Source organism: Astyanax mexicanus, chromosome 6, assembly GCF_023375975.1.
Source record: "Astyanax mexicanus isolate ESR-SI-001 chromosome 6, AstMex3_surface, whole genome shotgun sequence".
Lineage (NCBI taxonomy): Eukaryota > Metazoa > Chordata > Actinopteri > Characiformes > Acestrorhamphidae > Astyanax > Astyanax mexicanus.
Window position 1 is genome coordinate 5285001 of NC_064413.1, and position 17191 is coordinate 5302191.

Here is a 17191-nt window from a genome sequence, read left to right on the forward strand (position 1 = left end):
GGCGCTCTTTCCCCTCATCACTTCTAGGGTGATGTGGATCAGCACAAGGTGTCCAAGCGTCTGTGAGCTGCTGTATAGGACCCGAGACGCTGCGCTTTCCTCCGAGCACGCTCTGATGCTACATGACAAAAAAGAGTCGGAGACTGACTTCACATGTATCGGAGGAGGCATGTGCTAGTTTGACCTCCTGGTGACGTGAAGGTTAACCCTAAAACTATACTTTTAAATTTTAAGGGTCTTTTAAAGATTACCTCGATCCAAGAACTAGTGACTTTTTTTCTCGTTTATTTTGTGTATTGTTAACTGTAAATTATGGAAAACCTGGTGTGAGATGGTGATGAATCAAATAAAAATACCTGTTAACATAATTTTTTAACAAATTAAAGCTGAAATTAATAGACTGAGAACCATAGATCAAAGATATAAAAATAAAATACTTGGACAATCTTGAGCATTTAATTTTGGTAAAATGTATTAATGTAAACATGTTTTGATATATGTGGTGTACATTTTTTATGTTATTGTTCACTAAAAATAACTTTAAATTGTAAATTGGGGAGAAAAGGGAACAAAAATGATAAATAAATAAAAATCACAAGTAAAACACATATATCACAGCAACACCTTTGTATTCCTATTAAATAATTTGTAATTAATGAAATTAATGATGAATAATTTGCATGTTAAGTGTTCCAGATTAATCACACACGTGTTAAAATTGACAGCACTCATTTATTTGTAACACAAATGAATCAGCTGCAGTTTAAATACCCTGCTGGCTGCTGTCAGGATTATGAACGCGTGCTGGGTGGAGACTGTAGCAGCAGGATATTGGAGTTATTAGAACTGAGGACAGTGTGGCTGGGTTGTGTATTGTGTTATATATCATTAAAACAGTTACTGTAGCTGGTGTGCACTTCTGTGTGTGTGTGAAAGTGTGAGTTGAGCCAGCGAGGAGTGTGATTTTTGGCACAGTTCAGTTTGACCTCTACTGTGTCTGTATTTTGGGGCTTTCAGTAACTGCCAATTACCCCAGTGGTCTGAGAGTGACGGTCCGCAGGCTGTGGTTTGTGGTGAGGTCTGACTGCAGCTCGTGGCATTTGGGTGTTACCGATACCGGCGAGCCTTTTGTCCGTCGCCCCTTTTGTCTCCTCTCTTTCTCCTCTTTCCTGTTCTATTGTACTGTTTGTCCTTGTAAGCTGGTCTTTCCGGTTGGCCAAGTATCTGTCACAACTCTCTCTCTCTCTCTCTCTCTCTCTCTCTCTCTCGTATCAAAGAGGAGGCACACATCCATGGCAACAAATCTGATGCAATAATGAGCTCGGCTGACAAAATTTTGCACCAGGAGTGAGTAGCTTAAATCTATCCAAAAGCAGTGTGTAAGACTGGTGGAGGAGAACATGCCAAGATGCATTTAGAAAAAAACTGTGATTAAAAACCAGGGTTATTCCACCACCAAATATTGATTTCTGGACTCTTTATGAATATGAACCTTTTTTGCATTATTCAAAGCTCTGCTTTAAATTGTTTAAATGTTTTTTTCAGCTATTTCTCATATTCTGCGAAAAAACAATCTAAATTACAATATTTTTATTTAGAATTTGGGAGAAATGTTTAAAGAAATAGTTTACAGAATAAAACAACAATGTGCATTTTACTCAAACATATACCTGTAAATAGCAAAATCATATAAACTGATTCAGAAATTTAAGTGGTTCCTTCATTTTTTCCACAGCTGTATATATTTCAGTGAATATTACATATAGTTTAGTATTATATTTTAGTGTAAAGTATGAGTATTTAATCATAATGGTCATCTACAGTTGGCATGTGTTTTTATATACAGTATAGTATAGTAGTCAAGCTAAGGAACAGAGGCTATTGGATATAGTCAGTGTGTGACCGAGGGAAAGAAGTGTAAGGATAGCAGAGAGAGAAAGATAGATAGATAGATAGAGAGAGAGAGAGAGAGAGAGAGAGAGAGAGACACGTTTAGCACTGTATGAGCTGTAACTGCAGCTTAATAATGGGCCTATAAATTATACTTACCTCATTTACATATACATATGCTACACTGTGACATCACCCTTTGTACTACTAGAGCTAATTTGCATTGACAGGGCTGATAAATTACAATAGATGAAGCATTACATCATCGTTATTGTATTATTGGCTTTTGCAATAATGCTGTTATTGTAAAAAATGGGTTTCTATAAAACCAGAAACCAGATTTTTACTGTTTACTGTGACCAGTCATGATGCACTCAGTGTTTACATGGGGGTTTTAAACAATCAAGCTATTTATCTTAGTATACAAACCAACCAAAAAGGTTTTATTTAGGTCATAATTAAACAGTTTATAGTATAATATACCCTCTTTATACTGTAATTAAACAGCAAACATTTAAATACCCTCTATATACTGTAATTAAACAGCATATATTCAAAATATCCTCGCTATACTGTAAATAAACAGTGTATACTAAAAATACCCTCACTATACTGTAATTTAACAGTATCTACTAAAATATTCTCTCTATACTGTAATTAAATGGTATATATTAAATATACCCTCTTTATACTGCAATTAAACAGAATATACTAAAATACCCTCTCTATACTGTAATTAAACAGTGTATACTAAAATGCTCTCTTTATACTGTAATTAAACAGTATATATTAAAAATACTCATTCTGTTGTAATTAAACAGTTTATACTAAAAATATAAACCAACCAAAAACGTAGTATTTAGGCCATAATTAAACAGTTTATAGTATAATATACCCTCTTTATATTGTAATTAAACAGCATACATTCAAAAACCCTCTATATACTGTAAATAAACAGTGTATACTAATACTGTCCTCTATATGCTGTAATTAATCAGTATATGCTATATATACCCTCTTTGTACTGTAATGAATCAGTATATGCTATACATACCTTCTCTTTACTGTAATTAAACAGCATATACTAAAAATACCCTCTGTATACTGTAATTAAACTGTACATACTAAAAATACCCTCTCTTTACTGTAATTAAACAGCATATACTAAAAATACCCTCTCTATACTGTAATTAAACTGTACATACTAAAAATACCCTTTCTATACTGTAATTAAACAGCATATACTAAAAATACCCTCTATATACTATAATTAAACTGTATATACTACAAATACCCTTTCTATACTGTAATTAAACAGTATATATTAAAAATATACTCTACATACTTTAAATAGATAGTATGTAATAAACATATCAGTAAATACTAAAAATACCCTCTATACTGAAATTAAACGATAAATATCACAAATTCCCTCTGTATACTGTAATTAAACAGTATATACTAAAAATAGCCTCTCTGTACTATAATTAAACAGTATATACTAAAAATACCCTCTATACTGAAATTAAACGATAAATATCACAAATTCCCTCTGTATACTGTAATTAAACAGTATATACTAAAAATACCCTCTGTATACTGTAATTAAACAGTATATACTAAAAATAGCCTCTCTGTACTATAATTAAACAGTATATACTAAAAATACCCTCTATACTGAAATTAAACGATAAATATCACAAATTCCCTCTGTATACTGTAATTAAACAGTATATACTAAAAATACCCTCTATATACTATAATTAAACAGTATATACTAAAAATAGCCTCTCTGTACTATAATTAAACAGTATATACTAAAAATACCCTCTGTATACTGTAATTAAACAGTATATACTAAAAATAGCCTCTCTGTACTATAATTAAACAGTATATACTAAAAATACCCTCTATACTGAAATTAAACGATAAATATCACAAATTCCCTCTGTATACTGTAATTAAACAGTATATACTAAAAATACCCTCTGTATACTGTAATTAAACAGTATATACTAAAAATACCCTCTATATACTATAATTAAACAGTATATACTAAAAATACCCTCTATATACTATAATTAAACAGTATATACTAAAAATACCCTCTCTGTACTATAATTAAACAGTATATACTAAAAATACCCTCTGTATACTGTAATTAAACAGTATATACTAAAAATAGCCTCTCTGTACTATAATTAAACAGTATATACTAAAAATACCCTCTATATACTGTAATTAAACAGTATATACTAAAAATAGCCTCTCTGTACTGTAATCAAACAGTATATCCTAAAATACTTAAATGTAAGTGTATGTAGTTACCTTTTCTTAACATGTGATTGGCTAGTGAGTGTTTGTTAGATAGACATGGCTGTTTGTGTGCTGCAGTTCTGGCCCAAAACTCAGTTTGAGAGTAACCTTGGTTTTGGAAGAGTGAGGTTTAATAGAGCTCATTTATTCAGGGAGCTGACACTTTTACACAGAGAGAGACTTTAGACTGAAATGAGAACAGTGAGCAGCGAGCAGTGAGCAGTGAGAACTGTAATCCTGCTGCAGTACCAGTATCATACTGACACCTTCTGGATCACACAGGGATTACAATGCTCCAGTTTAAAGCACACATTTTATATTTACAAGTTATCTTTAAATAACTTTTCTAATCAAGCGTTGAATTAGCGGCACAGATTAGGCTGTAGGTAGGTTGTTTTCAGGGTGGGCTACACATGTTTTTGCTGGGTGGTTGGATGTTACGATGTGGTTGCTATGATATTCCAGGTAGTTGTTTTGTTGTTAATAAGTGGTGGCAGTGGTGTTGCTTTGGTATCCCAGTCATTAGTACACTAGTTCCAGTAGTGGTTGCTTAGGTGTTTTTGCGTAGTTTCTGTGGTACACCTGGTGGATGCTAGGTGGTTCCTGTGGTATCCCGGGTGGTTGTTATGGTGTTGCTTGATTGTTTACTTTGGTGTTTCTATGTAATTGCTATAGTGAAGGTAGGTGAAATTGAGCATTCCAGCACTTCATGTGGACGGTTAGGTGTTAGAAGTGTATTTGTATCTTAATAGTGTAGTCGAAAAGGTGGCACAAACTTTTGCACCCCATTCTTTTCTATGGGAAAAAAAATATACATATAACATAAGTCATTGCTACTAGTAGTGTCAATCAGTAAAAAATTGAATTAATTGCATCAATATTCTTTGATTAATCGCAATTAATCACATTTGTTCTTATTCTTAGGACTTTTAGTACATTTAAATAAAATAAAGAATGTAAGATTTGCAAAAGGGAATTATATTTATATTAGTTATGCCAATTAATATTGTATTAATCACAACAATATTCAGTAATTAATTATGATTAAAATTGTGAAAATAAAAATAAATGCTGGTATTTCCCTGTATTGTTGTTAGAGAGACAGAAATAGTGACACACAGACTACAGTTTTTTTTTTTTTTTTACTTTTTTACTATAATATTATCTTATGGTTCTTATGTTTTATAAGGGGAAGGGGTTGGTTATTTAATCTATCTATTTAATTTAATCTGTATTTTAGCATAAGTGAAAAGTACTTTGACCTGAATGTGGCGGTAGTGAAGGGTTGGACAAAATATCAATATTGCAATACATCGTATCATTTTCGTTTGTGATACAATATCGATATGTGAAGTCAAATATTGATCTTTTTATTGAGACATAAACTTTTTAAGACTTGCACCCCAAGTTTGATTTCCTAAAGTAAACTTGTGATAAACCTGTGATGAAGAATATTGCTTGTCAATTTCTGTGAAACTGACACCAATAAATCCATAATTCCTGGAAGTATGACAGTCGAATTCCCAGAAGGACGAATTCCGATGAAGTAAGATGTATTGAGTATTGTGATATCACTGCTATCACGGGCAGCATATTGTGATAATATGATAATATTATGACTTAAAGTTCCCACATAAATCATATACATTAACACACTTTCTGGAGTATCAGTATCTGGATCATTTTGTGCTGCAAAACTCCAACAGAAAATAAGAAAAAGTAAAAGAAACAAAAAGACAGAAAACAGGAATAGTGATATAAATCTGATTCTACAGTCATAGAAAATGCTTTGCAGTTTCATCATAATGATGGACTTCCTCTGATTCATTCCTTTAAATCCCGTTTTCACACAAATGTGTGTTTAATGATGTTTCAGGCTTCGGTTTCAGGCAGTTTTCCCATTCCGAGAGTCTGAGACGGAATAGATGGGTTTACTCTCCTAAAAAAAAAGTGTATTTTCTAGACGAATGAATGGTTTTATGGTTTCTTTAATGCATATCTTCCTCTCTCTCTCTTTCTCTCTTTTTCTCTTTTAGAAACTCCTCTGGTTCAGGCAGGAGGCACTACAGGCGCAATAATCGGAGCTCTTATTGGAGTCATTATCCTCCTCGCCCTCATCGGCGCTGCAGTGTTCATCGTCCGCAAGAAGCGCCGGAACATGGAGTCAGTCTCTTTCTTGTGTTTGTATATTTTAAAGGAGGTTTTCAATGTTTTCCAACTTAGTTTGTATTCTTCTGCAAAAGGGGTTCCCAGGCATTTGTAACCCGCAATCCAATAAAACTACCACCAAATGTTCCACAACCAACACAAATATTTACATTACATTACATTACATTACATTTGGCAGACGCTTTTGTCCAAAGCGACTTACAATAGTCAAGTACAACGTAAAATAAGTTTAAAGGTAAAACATCTTTGGATAGGGATAAAAGGAGGTCAAAGGGGAATAATAGGATAGAGGAGTGAAGGAGGGGAAGAAGGAAATGAGGTTAGAAGTAGTTAGTGTGTTAGAGGTGTTAGGAGAGTAAGTGCTCTTTGAAGAGCTCTGTCTTCAGGAGTTTATTAAAGATAGCGAGAGATTCTCCTGATCTGGTAGTGGAAGGTAGTTTGTTCCACCATTGGGGAACTCTGTATGAGAACAGTCTGGATTGCTTTGTGTGAATGTTTGGCAAAGCGAGGCGACGTTCACTGAAGGAGCGCAGCGGCCGGGAGGTAGCGTAAGCCTTCAGGAGCGAGTGCAGGTAGGAAGGAGCCTGTTCTGTCATCACCTTGTAGGCGATAGTAAGAGCTTTGAATTTGATGCTGATCAGAATTTTAACTGATCATTTCAGATCTAAACAAATACAGCTTAACATTCATTCATTTCTTCTGTACAGTAAAACAGTTACTCAATAAAACACTGAATTAGAGGGTGAACCAATACTTTTATTGTCAGTACAGAGGAGATCAGAGGAGATCCACCCTATGCTACAGATGCAGCTACAGATTAGGTTAGAAACCCTTGAGCATTACTTTATATAGATCTCAGGTATCTGGTGCTTGCAAAAAAAATTCACAATGCTTTGTACCGTGAGTGCATAACTAATGCATAACTAATTGCTTGAATATGCATTTACATATTCATTGTTATGCACGTTACACACAGTTTGTATTGTGTATGGCTGCTCTGCTCTCAGCATCTCCTGCTGTATATTCCACTTAAACCCTCCCCAGATAAAAAAAAAAAAACAAGCAAAATGAAGATTTCATCTATTACCAGGGGGAGGCTTCAGTTAGCCACCAGCCAGGTTCTTAATCTTAATCTATTGTATCTTTGGACGTTTAAATCAGACTAACCAGCTAACATCCTGTCAAGTCTCGATGTGTGATTTGCAGGGTGATAAAACCTGCAAATTATAGCTTAGATCGGGCCTCAAAAATCCAGCCCGACTTGGCCCGAGCCCATGCACATTCTGCTCGAAACCACCCCACCTCACCCCATAAACTGTCCTTTTGAGCCCGAGTCTGAATTAAACCTGCTAAAACTGTTCTTTTAAAATAATTTTCAGGCTCTTTAAATGAGCGAAATCTGTTCAAAATGGTGTTCATTAACATTGCAACACTGAAGAAGCACAAACCTATTATTTAAGAACAATGTTTATTAAGAACCGATCTCCCCATGTACTCTATAAAATTAACAATGTCTTAAAAAAAATAAAATACTTTCTGAACAAACAATTTTTTTAAACATATAGCCTAGAGCAAAACCCATAAAACAGCAATAAAGCTTTGCACTGCACATTAATTAAAACAAAATAGACCAAGAAAAATAACATAATTTACAATGACTCTCGTCTACTCTACTATAATTAGCAAAATAATTAACAATATTTAAGAATATAAAACACTTTCTGAACAAAGCAGTTTTTTTTTTTAAGCATACATCCTAAGTTCACAACACAAAGACCGAAATAAGGCTATGTGCCGTATTTTGGCTGTGGAATGCTGGGAGCTTTTCATTTTAGTATATATGTTGTGTTCATATATATATATGTTGTGTTCATATTAGTCAAAAATTTATTTCTGAACTCTTCTTAAGTTAAAGCATTAATATTGTTGCTGTTTCTAGTGGAATATGAACTTTGGGTGAATAGTCTAAACCTAAGCCAATAAACCCACAGAAGTTTTGACATTTAAGTCACAATCACTGAAAAAAAATGTTTAAACTCATTCTTATTATAATGTGTGTGTTTCTCTCACAGTGCGCCACCAACTCACAAGCCCCCTCCTCCTATGAAGACCTCCATGACCTCAGACAGAGTAAGTGAAAGTCTTTTCCTTTTGCTGCAGTTACAGCTGCAAGTATTTTTGTATCTCTAACTTGAGATTTGTGCCCCATTCTTCTTTGCAAAACAGCTCAAGCTAACTAAATTACACACAGCTGGGCTCTATTAACTAATTGAGTGACTTCTGAATGCAATTAATTGTACTGTATTTCATTTAGCGGTTTAAAAGTATAGGGGGCTAAATACTTTTGCAGGTCACACTTTTTTTTTTTCATTTTTATTTGAGGACAATTTAAAAAATCGTGTATTATTTTTATTCCACTTCACAATTATGTGCTACTTGTTGTTGGTCTATCAGTTAAACTCTCAATAAAATACGTATAAATTTGTGATTGTAAAAGTGACAAATGTAAAAAGTTAAGGGGTATAAATCGTCACTGTCCAATGAAAAACAACTCCAAACAGCAACTTTACAGGAAAGAGAAAAAAACTTTAAGCTTTTTTTAATGGAAGTCAATGTAAATTTTATTATTATTTAAAGTTTATTTCAGGTCATTTTGAAGTATTTCTATTGGTCCATTTTTTTAAAGACATTTTGGCACAGTGTAAGAGACTGTCTGTTTAAATTATGTAATAAACTGAAAATCGTCAAAAATGGAGATACTTGTTTTTTATTGGACAGCGACAAAAAAATAATAAATTACAAGCCATTGTAGATACTGTATTGAGATTTTAGGGTGGATAAAAAAAGAAAAACTAATGTGTAAGGTGATTACTGTCTTTGTGATGTTTTTCTAGTTGTAAGGTGGTTTATAGCTGTAATTTTTTGGGTGGTTCCTGAGGTTATTAGGTGGTGGGTAACTGTGACTGCTGCTTATCAGTGGCTGTAAAATTCCCTTCTTGTTAACTATGTGAACTTGTAGCTTCAGATTATTAGGATCTTTTTTTATTATCAGAATTTTAACTTCAGTGTGAGGTTCAAGCAAGTATGGCTGTGCAAAAGCCTTTCAGAGCAGCCCAACAACAACCAACTATAAAGTGAACTGAGTAAATTACTAATGCGCAAAAATAGCCTGCTGTGTTTTCCGCTGATGCAGTCGCACACTATTTTCAGCTGTTGAATCTGGAGGAATGAATAGTTTTTCCTCTTGAGGGATTAATTACCCAGACAGAAGGTTCTGGAGCTTTCCTGTTTACACACCCGGAATACACCGTGCATTAGTATGCAAATGCAGTGTCTATTAAAATAGCTCACTCTGGTTTGGCTAAATTTTCCCTTTCAACCCCTTTTGTAGTCAAACAACCACCCAAGATATATTTACTGCAATGGAGCTATGAGTAATGCTAATGTAGCTAAAAAGTTTTAAAAGCATATAGACATCAATTAATCTGGTGCTACATTCTTGAACGGCCAGCTTGATGCTAACTCCTAGCATGGATTTACTGTATTTTTCCCACTATAAGGCACACTGGATTAAAAGGTGAACAGAGGTGGAAAAAGTACTGAAAAATTGTAATTAAATAAAAGTACTTTTAGTTAAAAGTACCTTTACTTTGCTAAAATTCTACTCAAGTAAAAGAAAAAGTACCCATCTAAAAATCAACTCAAGTAAAAGTAAAATGTACTAAATTTAAACTGTACTTTGAGTAAAAGTTACATTATTACTTTTATTAATGTTAAAAAGTACAACAAATCATAAATTAAATAAATATTAAATTAAATAATTTGGACCTTTCAGGCAGTATTTGTTCAGACCACCGCATAAAACATTTTCAAGAACAAGTCGCATAGGTTTCAATTATCTATTTTCTTCTTTACTGGTAAAAATTTTTTAATTTATGGTCATATATAAATTATATGACTATAAACCATATTTTTATAGTTTTACAGTTCATTATTACTTTTTAACTTGCCATTGCTATGCTTTAACTGCTATTTACATGTTTTTAACATCCAAGCAGATGTTACTAATAAAAACCTAAGGAATTATTATGAAAAACATGAAAACATACAGAAAATATTGGTCGGTGCATGTGTAGTGCCGTAAAAAAGCACATATCGATGGGTAGCATAACTCGACAGAACACCGGTTCCCCCGAGCCACATGAACAGACCCCAGGATACACAACTGATTTACACAGCGTCTCTCCCGCTAACCGTAATAAACATTGCTGGGAAAAGTTCAGCTGCGCTGCCATGGAGAACAAAACTCTTTTTTTATTATTATTATTCAATTTGTTTTTTTCCCCAGCATTTAATTTTTTACTCAGTAATGGGGAATTTTCCAATGTAGCAAAGTAAATTACTTGTGTCAAAATGTACTTGAGTAAAAGTAAAATTACCTACTTTAAAAATTTAAATTACTCATGAAATCTTCTCAATTACAGTAATGTAAGTAAATGTAATTAGTTACTTTCTACCTCTGAAGGTGCACTATCAATAAATGTCTATTTTCTGGTCTATTTTTTATATAAAAAGCACATTGAATTATAAAGCGCATTTTATTCGACCCTAGTACGAAACTAGTGAGGGGTGTCACCATATTTTCCTTCTAACTGCTGCTGGGTGGTGAGACCTGTAAAGCTAAGCTAAGCTAAGCTAAGTAAACAAACTTTAAATAGTTCTTAAAAAAAGCATTTTACACGAGTCAGGCAAGTTAAATGAGTGCTGGATATTAATCTACACAGATTTCTCTCCTGAAAACTGTTTTATTTGGATGAGTAAAGCACTTCTGTTTATTTACAGTAAGCTTAGACTTCCAGATTTCCACTAAAGCTGTAGCGTTAGCATTAGTGGCTAACTGCTAGCAGCCCTGAGTGTTCCTGTGAGCCAGAACTATATTAGCTAGCTGTTTGTTTCACATAGCTTGTTTTAACACAGTAAACTACACAGTTTTAACTACAGTATGATATACTCACCTCTGAATGGCAAAAGAGCTAGCGCTTAGCACAGTTAGCAGCTAATGCTAATATTGCTGAAACTACTGTATAATGCTGTACTTCAGTATAGTGGCTTTACTGCTCCTTAATACCTGACTGGTAGAATTCATACATAAGGCGCACCGAAGATTTTGGGGGAAATTAAAGGTTTTTAAGTGCACCTTATAGTGTGAAAAATACAGTAATTAATATGATAATAAATAATGATCATGTTTACTATGTTTGTTTGTGTGTGTTTCAGAATATGGAGCCAAAACTCACTATGGATCCTCTGATTCCTGGATCCAATGAGTCTCCGCTCATGTACTACGAGACTCAAAAAAACGAACCAATGACTGTGAGTACAGTATATACCTCTCTATCTCTCTGCCTCACTTACTCTTTCTTTTTCTTTAATTTTCTCCCTTTCTTCCACACTTCCTCTAATACCATCTTACATCCTCTTTCTCGCTGTTATTCTTACTAGTGGTTCCAATTTCTCTTTATTTCTCGTAGACATTTTTCCTTTCTTTCTCTTCCTTTCTTCGGTTTTATCACTCTTCCTCACGTTTTCTTTCTTTATCCACCTCACTTTCTATCACTCTCTGCCTCACTTTCTCTTTGAAAGACTTTCTTTCTCTCTCCTTTGCTATCTTTCTTTTTCTGCCTCTACCTCACTCTTTATTTCACTCACTTTCTCTCTCTATGCTTTTCTTATTTCTATTTTTCTGCCACATTTTCTTTTTTATTTTTATCTGCCTTGTTTTCTTTTTACCCCTTCTTTGCCTCATACTTTCTTTCTCTCTTTTTTATTTCTCACACTTTCTTAAACTTTGCATCACTTTCTTTTTTTACCCATTTTCCTTTCTTTCTTTTTGTTTTTCTCTTGCTTTCTTCATTTCTCTCACTCTGCCTCACCTTTTCTTTCTCTATCCACCTAAATTTCTCTTTCTGTGCCTCACTTTTCTTTCCTCGATCCATTTTACTTTCTCTCACTCCTCCTCACTTTTTCTTTAAAACACCTTCTTTCTCTCTCCTTGGCTTTCATTCTTTCACTCCCTCCCTCACTTTCTCCCTTTATGCTTTGCTTTCTTCTTTCTCTCTGTCTCATGTGTTCTTTCTCTTGCTTTCTTAGTTGGCTCATTCTGCCTCACTTTTTCTTTCTTCATCCACTTCACTTTCTCTCTCCGCCTCACTTTTTCTTTAAAACACCTTCTTTCTCTCTCCTTGGCTTTCTATTTTTCTGCCTCTATCTCACTCTTTCTTTCACTCCCTACCTCACTTTCTCCCTCTATGCTTTGCTTTCTTTTCCCCTCACTCTGCCTCATTTTCCTTTCTCTATCCATCTCACTTTCTCTCCCTCTCTTTGTGCCTCACTTTTTCGTTCTCTTGCTTTCTTTGTTTGTCTCTCTCTGCCTCACTTTTTCTTTAAAACACCTTCTTTCTCTCTCCTTGATTTTCTTTCTTTTTCTGCCTCTATCTTACTCTTTATTTCACTTCCTACCTCACTTTCTCCCTCTCTATGCATTGCTTCCTTTTTTCTATTTTTTGGCCATATTTTCTTCATTTCTTTTTCTCTGCCTTATTGGTCTCTTCTTTCTTTCTTTTTTTTCTCTCTCTCACTCTGTATCACGTTTTCTTTCTCTATCCAACTAACTTTTTTTCTTTGTCTCATGTTTTCTCTCTCTATACATTTCTTTGTTTTTCTTTTTTTCCCTTTCTTTCTCTCTGCCAACTTTCTCTTTCTGTTTCACCATCTGCCTCACTTTCTCTTTCTCTTTCCACGTCATTTTCTATCTTTATGCTTTTCTTTATTTCTCTTTCTTTCTCTCCCTTTTTCATTTTTTTTCCCTACCTTCTCAGCACCTAATCACACGTTAATGTCCAAATAGCTGCTAGCATAGCATGGATGCTAAATGACATCATCTCTCTCTCTCTCTCTCTCTCTCTCTCTCTCTCTCTCTGCCAGGACCTGGACTCCTATCATGATGAGTATGATGAGGAGCCACAGGAGCTGCCTTTGAACCACAGCGCCCCCTACCAAAATCATGAGCGCGAGCTGGATGATGAAGATCTGGATGATGAAGATGTGAATGTTGACGCAGAGCAGCTAACACCCTCCGTCTCCAGAGTGGACAGCTTTGTGTCTTCAGCTGTGATTGTGTAGTGAGAAAAAGAGCATGAGAGGAGAGGAAGCGAGGGAAAAAAGGAAGAGGGAGAGGAGTGCCTCCAGCAGTCACTTTAACTTTTTTAGTATTTTTTTTTTCTTCTTAATTGTAGTTTAATTTCATAGGGATTCTTTTACAGTACGCATTAGTTTTGCACTGGATCTATATATCTATATCTGACAGTCCAAAAGTCATGGGACATAAACTAATATAATGTCCTTTATATATCCTATAGTGAGCAAATTCATGGTGATGAATATCTCTTGAATATGATCTTTTTGAATCATTTTAAATAATGATGCCAAATAAAGTCTAAGGCTGTGTCCAAAGCATCACACTACCAATCCCCTACCCACACATGTTGGTGCTGTGCTTAATTCCACCTCCTATCTAAAATAGGACTCCAACTGACCACATGATGCTACCAGTCTGGGAGGGTGATGATCAGCACATGCTTCCTCTGAGTCACTTGACTCTACTGAGCTCCACTATGACTTTGAACTATTCTGGAGCTCAACACGCTTGAAGGAGAACTTTAATCACCAGTTATGTTAAACCAGCCAAGAGACGACCGACCCAGCAAGCAATACTAGTGCATCTCAAAAAAAAAAAAAAAAAGAATAGATATAGAATATCATTGACAAGTTACTTTATTTCAGTAATTAAGTTCAAGATGTGAAACTAATATATTATATACATGCACTATACACAGAGTGATTGATTTTAAGTGTTTATTTCTTTTATTGTTCATGATTAAAATTATGAAATCCCAAAAATCAGTGTCTCATTAAATTATAATATTAAATAAGGCCAATTGCTACTTTTGCTGGAAAATGAAATCCTCATCTCCATAAAAGTTGTCAGCAGCAGAGGGAAGCATGAAGTGCTGTGAGATTTTGGGGGAAAACAAAACTCCACTGACTTTAGACTTGATAATAAAACACAGTGGATCAACACCAGCAGATGACATGTCTCTCCAAACCATCACTGATCATCAGTAAATTTTACATTTCATTTGTAAATCAAGGGAGCAGAGTCTGGAGGAAGAGTGGAGAGACACACAGTCCAAACTGCTCGAGGTCTAGTGTGAAGTTTCCACCAATCAGTGATGTTTCTCTGTTGACTTAAGTTTTATAGAGATGTGGATTTCATTTTCCGGCAGAACTTTGCACACTGCCCACACTGCCAAAAGTTCCAATTGGTTTTATATAGTATTCTATTACTTTGAGACACTGCTTTTTGGGTTTTTATTGGCTGTAAGCCATAAAATAATAATAAAAAATAAACTCTGTGTGTGTAATACATCTATATGATATATGAGTCTCACATTTTGAACTGAATTACTGAAATAAAGTAAATTTTCAATAATATTCTTGCTATATTTCTTGGGATTCACTAATTTCCTGCACAAGTGACCTAAATAGTGACAGAGTGAGCAAGGCCAGATAGGCTCTCTAGGACGTCAGTTAATAGAAAGCTGTTGCATCACTAGGTGTAGAGGGTTCGGCTGGTGCACTTTGGTGTTTTGTGTTTTTGTGGTATGGTGGTAATCGGACGCAGCCCACATGTTGTAAGTGCTTTATTTCTCCAGTGCCAATTTTATTATTTACTGTCTTTTTTTTTTTTTTTTGGTGCTGCTTCATGTAGTTAGTGAATACACTGCTTTTGGCACATAAAGGAAGCTGTGATCACTCGAATGTGAATCATGATTGAATTTGTTTTTAAAGGGAATCCAGGTCTGAGAGGTGTGTTTTTTTTTTTACTGTATTTTCTGGGGTGTAATGGTGAACACAGTCGGGAGCTCACAGTTTGTTACAAGTATGATGTTTGATTTGGATCAGTTTTTCTGTTCATAGCAACACCTTAGCAACCACCTAGCAACAACTTAGCAACCACCTAGCAACTGCTGAGCAACACCATAGCAACCACCATGGATACCATAGCAATGCCTTAGCAACCACCTAGCTACACCTTAGCAACCACCTAGCAACTGCTTGACAACACCATAGCAACCATCATAGAGATCATAGCAATGCCTTAGCAACCACCTAGCAACACCTTAGCAACCACCTAACAACTGCTTAGCAACACCATAGCAACTAGCATGGGTTCCACAGCAACCACCTAGCAACACCTTAGCAACCACCTAGCAACCGCTTAACAGCACCTTAGCAACCACCACAAAAAGTATAGCAAGCGCCTAGCAACATCATAGCAACGACAAAATGGGAGACGTTTTAGCTGCGCAACCATCCATTTTCTAGTTATTGTTATTATTTAATTTGTACCCTTAGTTACACTTTGTACATTAAGTTCCATTCTGTTCCATAAAATTACATAAAAAGGAGCAGATGGTCACTCCCTCTACAAACTGTAGCAAGAGTGAGGGAGAGAGAAGGAAGAGGAGGCGGTAGGGGGGACAAACAAGACTACAGTGACCATTCTTAATCACTACAGTTCCCACAATACAGTGCAAATCCAGCAGCTCACAGTAGTTTAATCTTTTCATGTTTACCCAAATAATTCCATGCATCCACAGCAAACTGTGAGCCCGTACCAAATACACGCACCATTACACCCTTACTGTGCTGGTTTATGTACGCTTTGGGGGTATTTTAGCAGCATTATTTTTATGAATACTGTCTACATTTATTTGTCTTCTGTGTATCTGTTTTAAATGTATATATGAAGAGAGTTTTATATATGTTACAGCAAAAAATGAAGAATGTCCAGGCCTGTTTTTTTACTGTGAGCATCTGTGAACATCTATTTAACATCCATTCCTTATCTATGCTGAAGTAAAGAAAGAGCGCCATCTACCCACCCGGAGAGAGCAAGGCCAGTTGTGCTCTCTCAGGGCTCCAGCAGCTGATGGCAAGCTGCATGACCTGGATTCGAACCAGCGATCTACCCATCATAGTAGCAGCGCCTGCTAGTCTGCTGGACCACTCAGAGCCTATAATGTGCATTTAATTTTTTTGACCAAATAGTTTCTTTTGGCTTTATTTCTGTTATGTATGACTTTTTTTGACTACTTTTATACTGTGAAGATATATTTTTTGATTATTTTCTAATAACTAACAACCTATTCATTACCTGATTTTTTTTTTAAACTTGTGGTGATCTAACCAACAGTATTAGCCTAATAAACTGGTGGTGGTTGAATTATATGAAATATATATAGATGACAAAAGGATGCATAAAACAGAGACTTGAATATAAAAAGGGGAAGTATATTGCATTTTATGATTAGTTTTTACCTTTCTTATACTGTGCTTTATAAATCTGAAGTACTGTCTGCACAAAAATGATGAATAAATTAATCAAAAATAAAAGGTCATGAATAAACACAGCATTGAGTGTTTCCTGTCTGTATTTTCATTTAAATAAAAAAATTAAAATGGTTCCAAAATAACATTACTTAATTACAGACCTATTTCAGCATAATTTAAGTATACTTTTAGTTTAGTTTAGGTACCACATAGAGACCATTGCTCTATTTCCTCATGATGGTGACCTACACTTCATTAGGCACGTGGTTTTATTGTTCTGGCTATTAATAAGACTTATATACTATTATATACATAACTACAGGCCAGGGCTCAGTACTGGATCTATAGGCCTGTATGCTGA

At 34.9% G+C, this 17191-nt stretch overlaps 1 protein-coding gene across 1 annotated transcript in view; it reads left to right on the forward strand.

Annotated features, from left to right (window-relative positions):
* The window catches only part of si:ch73-22o12.1 (nectin-2), a 122881-nt gene extending 105970 nt beyond the window's left edge, over positions 1-16911 (forward strand). Inside the window, exons 7-10 of the mRNA XM_007250854.4 lie at positions 6243-6369; positions 8448-8505; positions 11653-11748; positions 13360-16911. Of these exons, the coding sequence (XP_007250916.2) occupies positions 6243-6369; positions 8448-8505; positions 11653-11748; positions 13360-13557 (479 nt within the window). The 3' untranslated portion in view covers positions 13558-16911. The remainder of the gene's footprint in view (positions 1-6242; positions 6370-8447; positions 8506-11652; positions 11749-13359) is intronic.
* The last annotated feature ends 280 nt before the right edge of the window (positions 16912-17191 follow it).